We start from the raw sequence: 14368 nt of genomic DNA on the forward strand, positions 1-14368 counted from the left end.
GGGTCCGGCCGGCAGTCGGCAATCACCTCGTGGGTCTAGTGCGGGTTTGAACGTATTTAGCTGGCAGCGTCTTTATCTGAGTGAGCCACTGCTGCGTCTCTACCGCATGAGGGTCTCACAGCACTCCCACGAGGTAGGGGAAGGGTCTGTCCCCCTGCTGCGGAGGGGGAAGCTGAGGTGCAGAGACAAGGGGTCCTGCCCAGGGCAGAGCTGAGGCTCAACTCCAGTGGGGGAGTATTGCCCCTCCACTTCTGCAAAGAGGGACCCCTCTGTGGAAGACTCAGCCCCTGGCTTGAGGCTGTTTGTATGTATGTCCTCAGTTGCACTTTCTCCTGATCCACTAATTTTAAGTCTCGAGCGACTGCTAAGTGTGCTAGCAGCTGATTGCCCCATTACTTGCATGGCCTGACAAGTGCTAGTACCTACCTGAGCCCTCCATTGAGGCAGAGCCAGGGCTTTTCTGGCGCCTGCAATGAAGGGATGGAGGTAAGAACCATCTCTCACAGCGGCTTGTTACTGTGTGCAGGGAGCCTCCGCTGCAGGGAGGGGACAGGGATGCTCCTGCTTTCCAGGCTGGAGCTGGAAGGAAAGAGACCTATTGGTTTCTCTGATGCTTTTCCAAGCAGGGCCTAAAAATGGAAGACCTGTGGTTTGGACCTGGGGGAAATGGGTCCTCATTGAAAATTGACAGCTGCTATCCCAAGTACCTGGCTTGGGGGAAAGAAGGGGAGGAGGAGTGCATTTGCAGAAGGCCCAGGACCTCTCCCCAAACCGGGATGGGACAAGGGGCTCGTTGTGAATGGAGGCCTGCTTTGCTCTGCGTGCTTACTCTTGAGGGGGGGGGGGTTAACAGCCAAAAGCGGCTGCTTGCCCGTAACACAGCGGGGCAGGATGTGGGTCCCACGTGCTTTGCAAAGAGTAAAGCAAGGCGAGTGAGCAAGCTGCAGGTGGGTCTGTGCTACCTGCCTCCTCCCGGCCAGGGTAGGAGGCAAGAAGGTTGCTTGTGCCTGGTGGGAGTCGGTGCCAAGGACGCCGCAGGCCCACACCATTACCTGTCCGTGCTCTTCTTGGTGATGGCCCTGATGGGCAGCATGTGGTGGCTTGGAGCAGGCCCCAGCGCCACGACCAGCTCGCTCTTCCTCACCAGTGCTGCCCGCAGCTGGTCCCTCATGTCCTTGATCCTCTCCTCCAGCTCCCTGAGCTCGGCCGCCTCGGCCTCCCTGTCCCCCGCCTCCTGCTGCGGGGCCCGGCCGTTCATGCAGTGCCACACGGGCGCCTCCTGCTCCGGGCCTGGCTCTGCCTCCGCGGGCTCCTTCGCCAGGTTGAAGTGCACCCGCTTCTCTTCCTTCCCCGCTGCCTTCCGGAGGTTGTTCCAGCTGGGCTGGCTGGGGGGGCACACCGGGGGCTCCTGGCTCTTCTGGACGTTGCAGCTGCAGGGGAAGATGGAAAGAGGTCGGGTCCTGTGCCCTTGACCACTGCCCTGCAAGAAAGAAGCTGCCTCGTCCCCTGGGCCCAGACTCTGGGTTCCCTTTCAGAAAGCAATGCCCCCAGCTACAGGCACGCGGACAGCCTTCCACCCCTGAAGGACGGCTTTAAGGAAGGCGGCGATGAGCTATCGCCAAGACCAGGAGTGATGGGCTCAAAATGCAGCAAAGGAAACGGACTGGAGAGGAGTCAGGCTGGAACAGGTTGCCTGGAGCAGCGGGGAAGTGCCAGCCTTGGCTGTCCTTTGATGCTTGCCTGGGCTGAAGCCCTGAGCAGAGGGCTGGATGAGATGGGACCCTGACTCTAAGCCACGGGTTTTTTTTGTTTTTGTTTTTGTTTTGTTTTGTTTTGTTTTGTTTTGTTTTTCCCTGTTTTTTTGCACCGGTCCTGGAAGCACTGGACTACCAGGTCAATGCATGGAGTGGATGGAGCACGCTCCGGTTCCACCACCCAATACCAAAAAGAATCTGCTCAATATAGACCTCCTATGGAGGACATAGAGACAATTACCCTGGGGAGCTCGCCTACGTGGTCACGCTGCTGCCAGCCACTCACACTCTAAGCCACGGTCCTCAAGGGAAGACAAGGAGGCTGGGCATTGGGCTCCCACTCCTCGTGGTGTCTACTGAGACCCTACTAGAAGGATCCAGCCCCCCAGTACAGTGAGCAAGGCAGAAGTCACCCCTGTGCTGCCCTGCAGTGCCCCAAAGCTGTGGCAGGGCCAGCCGGCTGCATCCATGACCAGTACCTTTTCTCCAGGCTCAGCTTTTGGTTCTTCTGCTCCTCCAAGCCCATGTTCAGCGCCCGGTGGATTTTCTGTGCCGCACAAGTGGGGAGAGAAGCCAAACCTCGGTCACTGGACAAGCAGGAGCCATAGGGATGGGGGCAATGATGGGCTTCGGGGCAGGTCTTCCCTCTTTGGTGGCCGTGCCTTCAGCCTTGGGGGTTTGCTGGAAGGAGCCACCCCAGCCACGACAGCCCATGGGGTGGGATGGGAGGGTGAAGGAGTCCTCCAGAGAAGGTTTCCCCAACTTTAGACCTTGCGTTGGCCAACGACCATCCCCAAGGGGCTGGTAGGAAGGGTACCGCAGAGCAACGGGCACTGCAGCAGGGCAGGTGGAGGGGGAAGCTGGGGCCGGCTGCACTCACCTGGCTGGTATGCAGCCAGTAGTTGAACTTCTTCTTCCTCTTGATGCGGGGCAGGATGAGACGGTAGAAGATGTGCTCGCCCAGGGAGGTGAGCAGGGACCCGCAGAGCCCAATGCACAGCAGCACGAAGAGCCCCGAGAAGTGGTAGATGCCCATCTGCAGGGTCTGGGCAGGAGACAGGACAGTAGGGTCATGGGGGTGCATGGGGGGGGCAGGTGAGCATCACCCCCAAGGATCTACCCTGGCCCCCCAGGACCGCCCACACCCCTACCTCGGTGACGGCAAAGACGCGTTTGCCGCAGGGCACCATCTTGTACCACTTGTCGTGCAGCAGGTCCATGAAGCCGGCTGACTTGTAGCGGCTGATGAACTCGGAGATGTTGGAGGTCAGCGGCGAGTTCTGGGGCAGCCCGATGCCGTAGCCTGGCAGGGATGGGGGAGAGGGGTCACGGTCGCAGTGGCAGGGACCAAGCATCCCCCCTTCCCATTTGAAATCGCCCGTCTCCTGGGGAAGCCGAGGGGGTGGCCTGGAGCCCCACTGCCTGGGGCTGGTGCTGCCCTTGCCAGTGGGCATGCGGTCCAGCCAGGCGCATGCAAAGCTGGGAGCCCTCCCCGTGAGACCACAGGGCATCTCCGGCTGGCTGGTAGACTTGGGAGCTTGCTCCGAGGGTGTGGGCACAGCTCCACCGGCTTCTCAGCCCCCTGCCAGCCCAGGATGAGCGCGAGGGGGGAGCGTGCCGCTCTCCAAGCCTGGGGGAGGACGGCAGAAGGAGAGCTGCTGCTGCAGGCAGTGGGGCCTGGCAGTGCAGGGAGGGGACAGGGTCCATCAGACCGTACCCTGCTCCAAAGGAGGCCCTGCCCCAAAGTCCTCACGGCTGCACCGGCGTATCGTTTGCTGCTAAGGTTAAAATCCAGCCATGCCCTGACGTTGGGTCCAGCGAAGAGCTGAACTCCTGGGTGACATGAGCTGGGCAGTTCTCGGCCATCACTGGCTGCTTTGCTGGGCGGAGATGTCCAGGCTGGCGTGGCTTTCCCGCCAGGCCCGTGCAGCCTGCTGTGGGCACCTACATGCAGCAGCCCAGTTGCCCCCCTCGGACTCCCCCAAATCTCTCACCTTCGATGGCAAAGGGCTTCCCCACTGTCAGGAGCTTGCAGTCGGAGTCGATGGAGACCTCGTACTCCAGCAGGGACTTGTCCATGATGAAGGCGTTGAGCTTGGCAGGCTCTGTCCTGGTGACCAGAGCACAGGAGGGGTGTAAGGGGGGGTCTAGCTGCAGGGGCTGCCCTCCTCACTGTCCCCCACCCTCACCAAGGCCTTGGGCAGTGGGCAGCCTCCCCCACAGCCACTGCAGCCCCAGGGATGGAGGCATTAGCACCGACTCTGGGGGGTGGTCCAGGGGGAGCTGGGCATGGGGTGCCAGCTGGGTCCTATTACCCCACCCCAGCCCTAGCCTCCGTAGGCCTAATGTAACCCATGGAGTGGGGTGAACATGAGCAAACGGGGGCGTCTGTGCAGCGCGGGCGCATGCACAGCCCCTCCCCGGGCCCCTTACTTGAGCATGGTGACGCCGTCGGTCGTGGCGGGCACGTTGTAGCGCCGCATGTACCCGTGCATCTCGGGGAAGCTCTTCTTGATGTACTCCTCTGCGCTGCTCTCCCACACGGTGCCGAAGCGGAAGCCCTGCGAGGGGTGGTGCAGCTGCAACGAGGGCGACCGCACCTGGTGAGCACCACGGGCCAGGCCGGCTGGGCCCCCCCCGGCCCCTTGCAAACCCCCACGGCCCATACACACCCCTACGCTGGGGGTGCCCTGCCGTCTCCTCCCGGGGTCCTTGCTAAGTGCAGCGCCCCCACTAACTGTGCTGCAGGGGGCAAAGGGGTAGCCCCCCCATTCCCCGCCCCAATACCCCGTGGGGCATTGCTGCTTGAAACACGCTACAGGGGCAGCCCCCCACCCCCTACCTTGGGGTCGTGGATGCCCGAGAGCTCCTCGAAGGTCTTCTCGCCCACCATGACGGCGGCCAGGTTGGCCGTGTAGCTGGAGAGCACGAGGAGGCAGAAGATGGCCCAGAGGTTCATGAGGAAGCGGCCGGTCCAGCACTTGGGCGTCTTGCTGGAGACGGTGCGGCCGAAGAGGATGGCGTAGCAGAGGTTGAGGGCGGAGGAGTAGGAGAAGACCTTCCTGCGGTTGCGGCCGTGGGGCGTCATGCCGTAGGGGCTCTTCCACTCGTAGAGCGTGAGGAAGAGCGCCGTCACGTGCAGCGCCACGAAGATGCCCACCCACATGGTCCAGTGCAGGGGCCACATGAAGGCGCCGATGGGCGAGGCCGTGTCCTTGGTCCGCACGAGGATGCCCAGGCTGGTGGAGAAGAAGGGGCTGGTGAAGTCGATGACCGTGCTCCGGGCCGAGTTGATGGAGAAGGAGGTGACAGCCATGTGGGCCGTGCCGCTCAGCAGGTCGCCCACCAGCCCGGTCCAGCGCCCGTTCTTCCAGGCGCCGTACTTGCCGTCGCCCACGATGTACAGCTCGAAGTCGAAGGGCAGGTCCTCGGCCAGCTTCTCCAGCAAGTCGATGCAGTAGCCGTAGCAGCACTTCGTGAGGCCCCGGGGCAGCGAGCCGTTCTTGGAGCCCAGTGCCTCAAAGAGGACGTCCAGCACGGCCGACTCGTTGGTGTGGGGGTCCAGGCAGAGCTGCCCAGCCGGGCAGCTCCCGTCCTCGTCCACCCCCCGCGTGAAGACGAAGGGGTGCTCCACCAGCGTCACCACCCGCAGCTTGGGGCGGGAGAAGCCGTCCCCGTTGCCCGGGCTGCTGCGCTGCAGGTGGCTCTGCCAGGTGCCCTCCTCCAGCGCCAGCTTGCCCTCATGCCAGCTGCCCACGGTCACCCAGGTGGGCCGGCCCAGCGAGTCCTGCAGCAGGCTCCAGAGGCGGTAGCGCCGGGCTGTGTGCACCGCCGACGTGTCGTGCACCGACACGGGGCCCGTCTGCCCCTGGAACGACGTGTTGGCCAAGAACCTGGCGGGGGAGAGGAAGAACCCGTGAGCATCTGGCACGCACGTGTGCCCAGGCATGCAGCACTACGGCTCAGATCGGACACGTGTGCCCATGGCAGGGTGCTGGTGCACGACCACGCGCGGCTGCATGGGCAGCGGGGTGAGGGCATGCGATATAAAGGGACGGGCAAAGCGTCCCAGGCAAGGCCACACAGCCAGGCAGTGGTGAGGCTGAAAGCAAGCCAGGGAAACCGAGGCACCGAATGGGTGCCCTCGCTCCTGGTCCCCCGAGCTATGGGAGGCCAGGACTCGGGTGCCCAGGGCCAAGGCGACGCGTGCCCCCTTACCGGGAGAGGTACTCCCCCGAGGACGGGCCAGTGTCCGTGTGCCGGTCGTTGCAGTTGACCATGGTGTGCAGCAGCGCCAGGTCAGGCCGCACGCGCACGGCGCTGCCAATGGCCCTCGCCACCAGCTGCACGGCGTCCTGCACGAAGAGCTCCAGCGCCGGCCGGTCCACCTCCCCGTAGGCCAGCAGCCCCAGGGGCAGCCCCTCGGTCTGCAGCTCCGCGGCGCTGAGCGGCTGGCCCAGCACCCAGTGCAGCTCCTGCGGCCCCACGCCCGCCTCCCGGGCCGCCTGGAAGAGCTGGCGGGAGCGCCGGGCGTCACAGCCGAACAGCAGCACCGGGCCCGGCAGGTCCCGCAGCTCCTCCAGCGCCCGGGCCGCACCCGCCTCGTCCAGGGCGCTCAGGTCCAGCAGGGCCTGCGGGCGCAGGTGGGTGCGGCTGATCCAGACGTCGAGGAAGCCGGGCACGTCCCAGGCCGGGCAGAGCACCAGGGCGACGTCGTGCCAGTCGTTGGCTTGCAGGACGGCGGCCAGCACGTCCACCAGCGTTTCCAGGGGGCTGTGGAGGTCCATGCGCAGGTGGAAGGGGTTCTGCGGGCAGAGAGAGGGCGTGAGGGCCCCACCGCGCTCGGAGCTGCACGGCGCCGGCTTGCGGGCAGGCTGCCCAAGCCCCCCAGCCCCGTCTTCCCTGCCCTAGGGACCTCCCCCACCCAGGAGAGGATGCTCCCAGCCGCAGCACCCTGCCAGGGCTGGTGCCGTCCTTGCAGCCAGGGCTGGCTTTTGGGACAGGCAGTGGCAGGCCAGGGATGCGGGAGACTCAAGGGAGGAAGCCAAGCTGGTGCGCAGCCAGGGGCTTGCTAAGCAGGAGCAGCCGCATGGCGCTAGGGTGGAGCAGGGGGCCCTGCTGAGTCACCCTGGCTGGCCCCCACCCCTAGTGCCACCGGGGGGGCACTGCCAGCCCCGCGCCTGCAGGCTCCTGATCCGCAGGGCTGAGGCAGGGGGAGAAGCAAGGGGCAGTGCGGCAGCGACCCCCCAAGCGTCGGAGAACCTGGAGGGCGCAGATAAGTCCGTCTCCCGCTGCCGGGGGGAGGGCACCGAGGCGGGGGGGGCTGTGCCTGGGCTCCCCCGCGGCCAGCAGAGCGGTGCTTGAAGCCACGGGGGTGAAAAGGCCCCGTTGCTGCCATCTGCAGCCGTGCCCTCCCAGGGCGCTGGGGGGGCCCCATGGGCTGCCCCTGCCTGCAGGGTGCCAGCGTGGGGCCCCCGGGGATGCCCCCGCCCCTGCCGCTGCGCCCGTCAGATCTGGGACTAGAGCTCAGCTCAGAGCGGGGGACTCTGCGGGGCAGAAGTGGGGGGTGTTTTGCCCTGTGGCTGGCCCCAGGCCCCAGGCGGGCACCGCACCGTGCCCCCGAGCCGCGCCAGCCTGCACAAAGCCGCCGACACGGCTCCGCGGGACAAGGGGCATCCAGCACCCGCTCCGGAGAGCCTGTCTGTCCGGGGCGGCCGTGGAGTCCCCGAGCCCCGCACTGCCCACCCCGGCGGGGTGCCAGCGGCCCGCACAGGGCACCGCGGGCCCGGGGTGCGGGGAAGCAAGAAGCCAGACAGGAGGGGATCGCGGGGGGCTGAATGTCCGGAGGTGCGGCCCCCCGCGCTTGCTCTCTGGCCGGGCTCCGCGGCCGGCCGGCGGGGCAGCCCCGCCACCGACTCTCCCCGCGCCTGTTTCACCTCCTGCCTCGCACCCCTTCACCTGCCGGCCCGCAGGCCGCTCTCCCCGGGCGCGCCAGCGCCTGCCCCGCAGCAGCGCCCACGCAGCGTCACGACAGCGGGAGGCGGGAAGCGGGGCGGCGTGGGAGCTGGCGCAGGCCCCGATCCCTTCACCTGCCCTGCCGGCCTGGGGGCCGCAGAGCCCCACTCGGACTCGCCCAGCCGGGGCTGCAGCAGCCCCTTGCCCCGCCCGCGCCGGGCGGCCCTGGGGGGGCCCGGGCCGGAGTTCCCCGCCGTTCTGGCGGAGGGACAGGGCCTGCGCGCCCCGGGGTGGGGGGGGGGCTCGGGGAAGATGACGCCTTCTGAAAGCATCTCAGCCTGACCCCCCCCGCCTTGAATCACGGCTTTGACTTCAGAGGGCTGGGGGCCAGGGGCGCCCGTGGGGGCCGCAGGGGGCACGGCCACCTCCGCTGCGCCACCGCCAGCCCCCCGCCCCGGCCGCCGGGTGCGGGGCAACAGCCCCGGGGGCGATCAGGCGCGCTGCCCGGCCCCTCGCCCCAAGCCCGGCGAGACCCCGGCACTGCCTGCCCCAGCTGCCAGGGCACGGGAGCGGTGCCGCGCACCCGAGGGCTCCACCGGCTCAGGAGGTGCAGCCACCTCTGGGGTGGGAAGGAGCGAGAGGCGCCCGGCCCGGGGGAGACGGCCTGGGCCTGCGCAGCCGCAGGGGGGGGTCTCTCCTGGGAAAGCCAGAGGCCGCGATCCCGTCAGCACTGGGGGGGTTAGACCCCCCTGCATTTCTGACTGCTCGTTGTGCCCGGCTCCGCCACGCCGCCTCGGCCAGGATCGGGCCCTGCGTGTCGCCTTCCAGCAGCTCCCGCGGGGGGGCGCGGGCACCCAGCGCCGGCCCCCCCTCGCCCCCATCCAGCCCTCCGGGGGCAGGGCAGGGGGACACCGACCCCCCCAGGGACACCCGTGGGTCAGGGCTGAGCCCTGCTGGGACTGGCCAACTCCTCCCCACTCCTGCTGAGCCACCCCAGCCCCGGGGGGTGCCGCGGGGGTCCCCCCTCTCCCCCCCGGGGCGGCGGGGCGCGCACTCCCGCAGGCCGGCCCTTACCCGAGGCGGCGCGGGCGCGGGGCGCGCCAGGTCCGGCAGGCTGAGCACGGGGATGCCGAGGAAGGCGGCGAGGAAGTCGAGCTGCAGCAGCTCGCGGCGGCTCTGCGGGAAGGCGAGCACGGCCGCCACGCCGCGCCCCGCCAGCGCCCCGCACAGCCAGGCGGGCAGCGAGGCGGGGTCGCGGGCCGGGGGCGCGCCGGCCACCAGCTCCACGCTCAGGTTGAAGGGCAGCCCCGCCGCCCGGCCCGCCGCCGCCAGCGCGCCCCGCACCCGGCCCCGCGCCGCGCCCCGCGGCAGCACCGCGCCCAGCCGCACCGCGCCGCCCGCCCGCGCCAGCACCCGGCACGGCTGCGGGTGCGCCCCGCTCAGCGCCAGCCACAGCCCCAGCGCCAGCCACGGCCCCGGCCACGGCCACGGCGCCATGCGGCCGCGCCCGCGCTCCGCGCCGCCATGGGCCGGCACCGCCGCTCGCCCGCCCGCACCCGCGTGCACCCCGCACCCCTGCGCACGCGCGCCGCGCCCCGCCGCGCCGACACGCGTCCGCACCACAACACAGCGATGCACACACGCACGTGCGCACCACAACACAGACACGGGCGCGCACGTGCGCACCACAACACAGGGATGCGCGCGCACGTGCGCACGACAACACAGGGATGCGCGCACACGCACACGACAAGAGATGCGCGCGCACAACACAGATGCGCGCACACATGCACACGACAACACAGATGCGCGCGCACGTGCCCCGGCCCCCGCAGTTACAGGGCAGCTGCCGCCTCCTCTGCGGAGCAGCCCCCTCCTCACCCTGCACTGCGGGACCTCGAAGCCCGCGGGGGCGGGCAGAAGGGAAGGGGCGGCGGGGCCCAGTGGCCAGAGCCAAGCAGGGCACCAGCTGGACCCCAGTGACCTGCCGCAGTGTTTGCCTCCTCCTCTGCCTCAGTTTCCCCTTCTGCCAAACGAGGCCCGCGGTATGACCCGGGGTCCGCCCCGCGCTGCTCTAGGTGGGTGGCCTAGCTGCGTCTCCGAGTGTCTGCTAGCGTGCGTGCGTGTGTGCGGACACGCACCCCGGGTACCTAAAGCCCTTTGCAGCAGCCGCCACGGCACGCAGGCCCAAGCACAACCCGGGGTGCCCCCCCGCCCCATCAAACCGCACAACCCCGCCCCGTGCAGACGCGGCGCACAGCTCACAGCTTGCTCCGGGCCCCGGCGGCGTGCGCACACACGCACACAACACCCCGGCGTCTGGGCTGGTGCGCAGCACACGCGGGACATCGCCGCGGACACACGTCTCAGCACCGCCGGTCCCCCCCGCACACGCGGACACAAGTCTTGCACGGCTCCCAACACGCGTTGCCCCCGCCCCGCCCCGCCCCCACCCACTGAACACTCCCCGCAGCCCACCCCGCACCACCCCGTGTGGGCCTGCCCGCGCCCCCGCCCGCGGCCGCGACCCCCGCGCCTGCCCCGCAAATGCCGACGGGCCGCAGTGCAATGCGGGCGCGGGCCCTGCCAGCTCCGCAGCGTCACTCCAGGGGAGTCCTGCCCCCCGCCCCCCCGCGTGTGCGCGGGAGGAGAAGCGGGGCCGGGGCGGCACGGGCTTATCTTCACCCCCGGACGCGGCCCGCTCAGCTGGCGCCCGCCGCGCTGGGCCTCTTCCTCGGACCCGCAAAGAAGCGGCGCGGGCGCACCGGGGAGCGGGGGCAGCCGGGAGCCGCCCCAGCAACGCCGCGGCCTCGCCCGCCCCGCGCCCGCGCCCGCGGCCGGCGTCGCTGGCTCAGTCGCGGGAGCCCGCCCCGCGTGGGGCCGCCGCAGCCCGGCCCGCACGAAACGCCTCCACGCGCTCCCTCCGCCTCGGGACGCGAGCGGCGGCTCCACGCGTCCCGCGCCCGCCTCCAGCTGCCAGGAGGGATCCGGTTTAAAATCAAGGCACCTTTATATATATATACGTATACATTTATACATACGCATACACATACTTACATACATATATCTCCACATACACGCACACATATATAAAAACATATATACACATATATAAAAATACATATATATATCAAGACATAGATATAAACATATATAAAAACATATACATATATACACAGATACATAAACATGTATATAAATATATATACGCATTTGGGGGGTTTTGGCTTATGTGTTTTTAAGCCTGGCACCGGCGCGGCGCCTGAGCAGCCAGGACAGCCGGGCTCGGGCAGAGCAGCGCACTTCGGCGTCTCGGGGCGCGGTGGGAGAGAGCGGGGAGAGCGCCGGCCGGAGCGGCGGGCGAGGGGCCTGGGCAGCAGCGAGGCTCCCCTCGGGGCTCCGGCGAGCCCGGGCTGATTTCGCTGCCCGGGAGCGGAGCGGCTGCGGGAGGAGGGGGCGCATCTCGTCGCCCCGTGGGGTTTTCTTGCCTCTGCTGGGTAGCGCCGGCAGCACTCCGCTGTGTGTCATAAGCCCTGTAATGTCCCTGGGGAGTCTCAAGTGGCCTCTGCCTTTTCCTGCGGGGCGGGCAGGGGCTCGGGGGTCCAGCTTCAGCGCTGCCGGGACTTGCTGATCACCCCCCCCCGGGGCTCTGGGTTTGCAGGGTGGCGTGCCACGGGCCCGTCGGCGGGACCCAGGGGGCCCGGCGGAGGCCCTGAACAAGACCATTTCCAGCTCCCCCCCAGGCTCTGCTCTTCGCGCCCCCAGCACCGCACCCCACGGACACAGGGAAGCCGTGCCTGTCCCGCGCCGGCCCGGGCCGTGGCAGCCCCCGGCGTCCTGCTCCCTGGATTCGCCCCTCGGCCAGGACACGACGGAGGCGGAGGCGGAGGCGGAGGTGCATCAAGCCTGGGCTGGGCCCCCGGCTCCGCGGCCCCGGCCCCGCGCGGGGCTGCGGGCGGGACACCGCGCTGCGGGGGCACCCAGCGCGGGAAGCATCGGGGAACCGGCACAACAGCCTCCACCCACCGGGCCTGGGGGTCAGGATGCCTCCCCCTGGGCCTTAGCAAAGCAATTATTAACCTTTGGGGTGCGGGGAAATGGCTCTATTAACCCTTTAGGTGCCAGGGGTGCAGGAGACCAGCCTCTCTAACCCAACCCCGGATGACTAGAGTGGGGTGTGGGGGGTCTCACTCCCCTCCTACCAGATGCTTTTGAAAGCCAGGGCCAACTCCTGGAAAGAAAAACCAGAGTGGGGGGAAGAAGAGGGATCCCATACCCAGCCCTGTGTGCTGGGAGGGGAGGGGGGCAGAGAAGCCACCTGTAGCAGGACGGGGTCTTGCGGGTTCCCCAGCCCCCCGACCCCCCTGCTGCCAGGGGAAGAATGGGAGAGAGGGAAACCTATTACATTAATAACCAGCAAGAAAAATAGAGTCATGCACCAGTTGGCAAAACTATCGATCAGCCGCCAGATTTAATGAGGAAACGCTATCGGATGCCCAGGGCGGAGATGGCCCTGCCAAGGAGAAAGGACTTTGCGGCACCGTGTTGCTTTGCTTTGCCAAGCTGGACTAGCCCCCGCCCCCCATGCTCCTAATGGGCTCAGTAGCGGGCGGGGGGCGCTGGCTGGGACGGGGCAGGTGGAGCAGGGCGGAGGGCTGTGATTTGGGGTAAGTGCCCCCCCACCTCCACAGGGGCTGTGGCTTGGGGAGGGGAGATGGCACTGGCTGCTGGGCCCGGATCCCATCCGGCCCCCAGGATGTAGCAGAGCCAGACGCCCATGCTTTCATTACCCGATCCAGGAGCTGTGGGCGCCCTTGGCACTGGGGGTCCCGGGCCCGGCCCGGCCTTTCCGGCGTACCGCGGTGCTGCAGCCCAGAAGCAGCTGCATTTGGAGCGTGCTGCACGCAGCCAGCAAGGGGAGGCCCGTGGGCATGGGGAGAGGCACCAGCAACGCGGCGAAGCTCCTCGGGGGACGGAGCCGGCCCCGAGGGCCTAGTGGGGCTTCCCAGGACACCCAGGAGGAGGGGAAGGGAGCAGGGGGATGGCTCCGACCCGGGCCTGAGGGAACGTGGCTTGGCTCCTGGGGTCTCTGCTGCTCACCCGGATCCTTCCCGCACTTGCTGTCTCGGGGAGGCTTCACAGCTGGACGAGCCGCGACCCCAGGGAGCGCCGAGCTGCAAGGAGGCAGACAGCCATCGAGATCCACTGTCCGGCCGCATCCCGCGGCCCCGCTTTGCCCCAGGGAGGAGACCAGAGGCTGCACGGCCACCCCTAGCACGTCCCTCTGCCTCAGGCTGCTGGGATGGGCCGGGGGGCGAGACCCCTCAGTGGGGCCTGGAGCCCTCTGCACCCCCGGCCTGCAAGCACCGCTGCGGGGAGCAGCACGGGGCTCATGACACACGCCAGAGCAGTCCTGATTCCCTGCGGGCCAGAAGAGGGGAGCGTGCACTCGCACTCGCACCCCCTTCTTGGTCTTTAGTGATTTCCAGGATCTCCCCTCGCATTAACCAGAGCCTTGTCTTCCTGGCACCGGGTCGCTCCTCCTGGCGGCCCCTCTCCCTTTACCCCGCGTACCCTGCGGGTGGGTGGATTTTGGCTGCTTTGCTTGCTGGAGCACCTGGCAGCTGAGTGGCTCTCTGCTCCACCCAGCCTCGCAGGGCAGCGGCTGTAAACCCGGGGGCAGATGGGGGAGCGGGCACGGTGCCCGCAAGGGCGATGCGGACACCTGCCATCGATGCACGCCTGCAATAGGAGCCCAGCAGGCCAGAGAGGCCCCAAACCCACGCACCGGGGAGGAGAACAAGGTGAGGTCCTTTAGCAAAGCCCTGAACAAAGCTTCAGGGAGGTTTTCGGTTGCAAAAAATAGCTGGAAACCTCCCCCCCCAGCCCCTCCAGAGCCCCATCTGGCCTTGCTGCTGGAGAAAAATTAGCAGTGGGGCCCAAGGGGCGATTAAGCCTATCCTTCATGCTGCAAGCTTATTACCCGCGAGCTGGCAGCTAACTACAGAGATGAATTGCAAGCAGGTAGCTTGGGGACCACCCACCCCGCCCTGGTCCCCCCCACGTCCGTGGGGTGCCCTGTAAGGAGGGGGGCAGGTCGGAGCTGTGGGGGCTGTGGAGTTTGGGGAGGCGTGGGGGTTCGTGTGAACTGGGGGGTTGCCCCCCCTCTGGTGTAGACTGCTGGGGGACGGCTCCCCGACCTTGGGGGCAAGGACTCTGCCGCCTGGCACGCTCCCCCCCAAGCAGGGCACACCGTGAGGCTGAGTGCAAGGGCTTCCTGGAGGAAGCAGGGCCCTGTCGAACGTATCGGCCTGCATGGCAGCCAGGAGGCAGGACAGGACCCCCCCCCAGAGGGGAAACTGAGGCACCTGCTAGTACCAAGAGAACGGGGGGACTGGGCCCGTCTCCCAAGAGCCAGGCCGGCCCCAGCCCACCACCCAACCCTTCTTTCCCCCGCACGCAGCTTACCGCAGGGCTGTCGCACGACTCCAGGGGCTGCGGGGCACGTCTGCCTGCCCTCCCGGGCCCGCGCTGCCCCAGCCCCTTTGCTCTCATCTCGACTGCTCAGGGCACCGCTCCTGGGCAGCTCACAGCAGGATCCTCCTTGGCCTGCGGGCACCTCTATTCCAGTCAGGATCAGGGCCGGGCCGAAAGGACAA

The 14368-nt window shown here is 67.8% G+C and overlaps 1 protein-coding gene across 1 annotated transcript; it reads right to left on the bottom strand.

The window, feature by feature from the left end:
- Nucleotides 1-3: 3 nt before the first annotated feature.
- GRIN3B (glutamate ionotropic receptor NMDA type subunit 3B) lies at nucleotides 4-9373 on the bottom strand. The gene is made up of 10 exons (XM_090027154.1): nucleotides 8784-9373; nucleotides 5973-6559; nucleotides 4597-5647; nucleotides 4188-4333; nucleotides 3749-3864; nucleotides 2906-3057; nucleotides 2635-2799; nucleotides 2234-2301; nucleotides 1053-1430; nucleotides 4-579 (listed from the first exon to the last, which is right to left on the bottom strand). Exons 1-10 carry the CDS (start codon nucleotides 9204-9206, stop codon nucleotides 501-503), a joined length of 3165 nt encoding a protein of 1054 aa, XP_089883280.1. The 5' UTR covers nucleotides 9207-9373; the 3' UTR covers nucleotides 4-500.
- Nucleotides 9374-14368: the final 4995 nt, after the last annotated feature.

This window comes from Crocodylus siamensis, chromosome 14 (genome assembly GCF_052110815.1).
Source record: "Crocodylus siamensis isolate JL-2025a chromosome 14, ASM5211081v1, whole genome shotgun sequence".
NCBI classification, from domain to species: Eukaryota; Metazoa; Chordata; order Crocodylia; family Crocodylidae; genus Crocodylus; species Crocodylus siamensis.

Excerpts from the sequence above, each read along its gene's own strand:
- GRIN3B (XM_090027154.1), bottom strand. The coding sequence starts at position 9,206 with ATGGCGCCGTGGCCGTGGCCGGGGCCGTGGCTGGCGCTGGGGCTGTGG. Across the intron at positions 2,800-2,905 it reads GCGTCTTTGCCGTCACCGAG|ACCCTGCAGATGGGCATCTA; the intron begins GTAGGGGTGTGG and ends TCTCCTGCCCAG. Across the intron at positions 580-1,052 it reads ACCAAGAAGAGCACGGACAG|CTCCAGCCTGGAAAGCAGGA; the intron begins GTAATGGTGTGG and ends CTTTCCTTCCAG.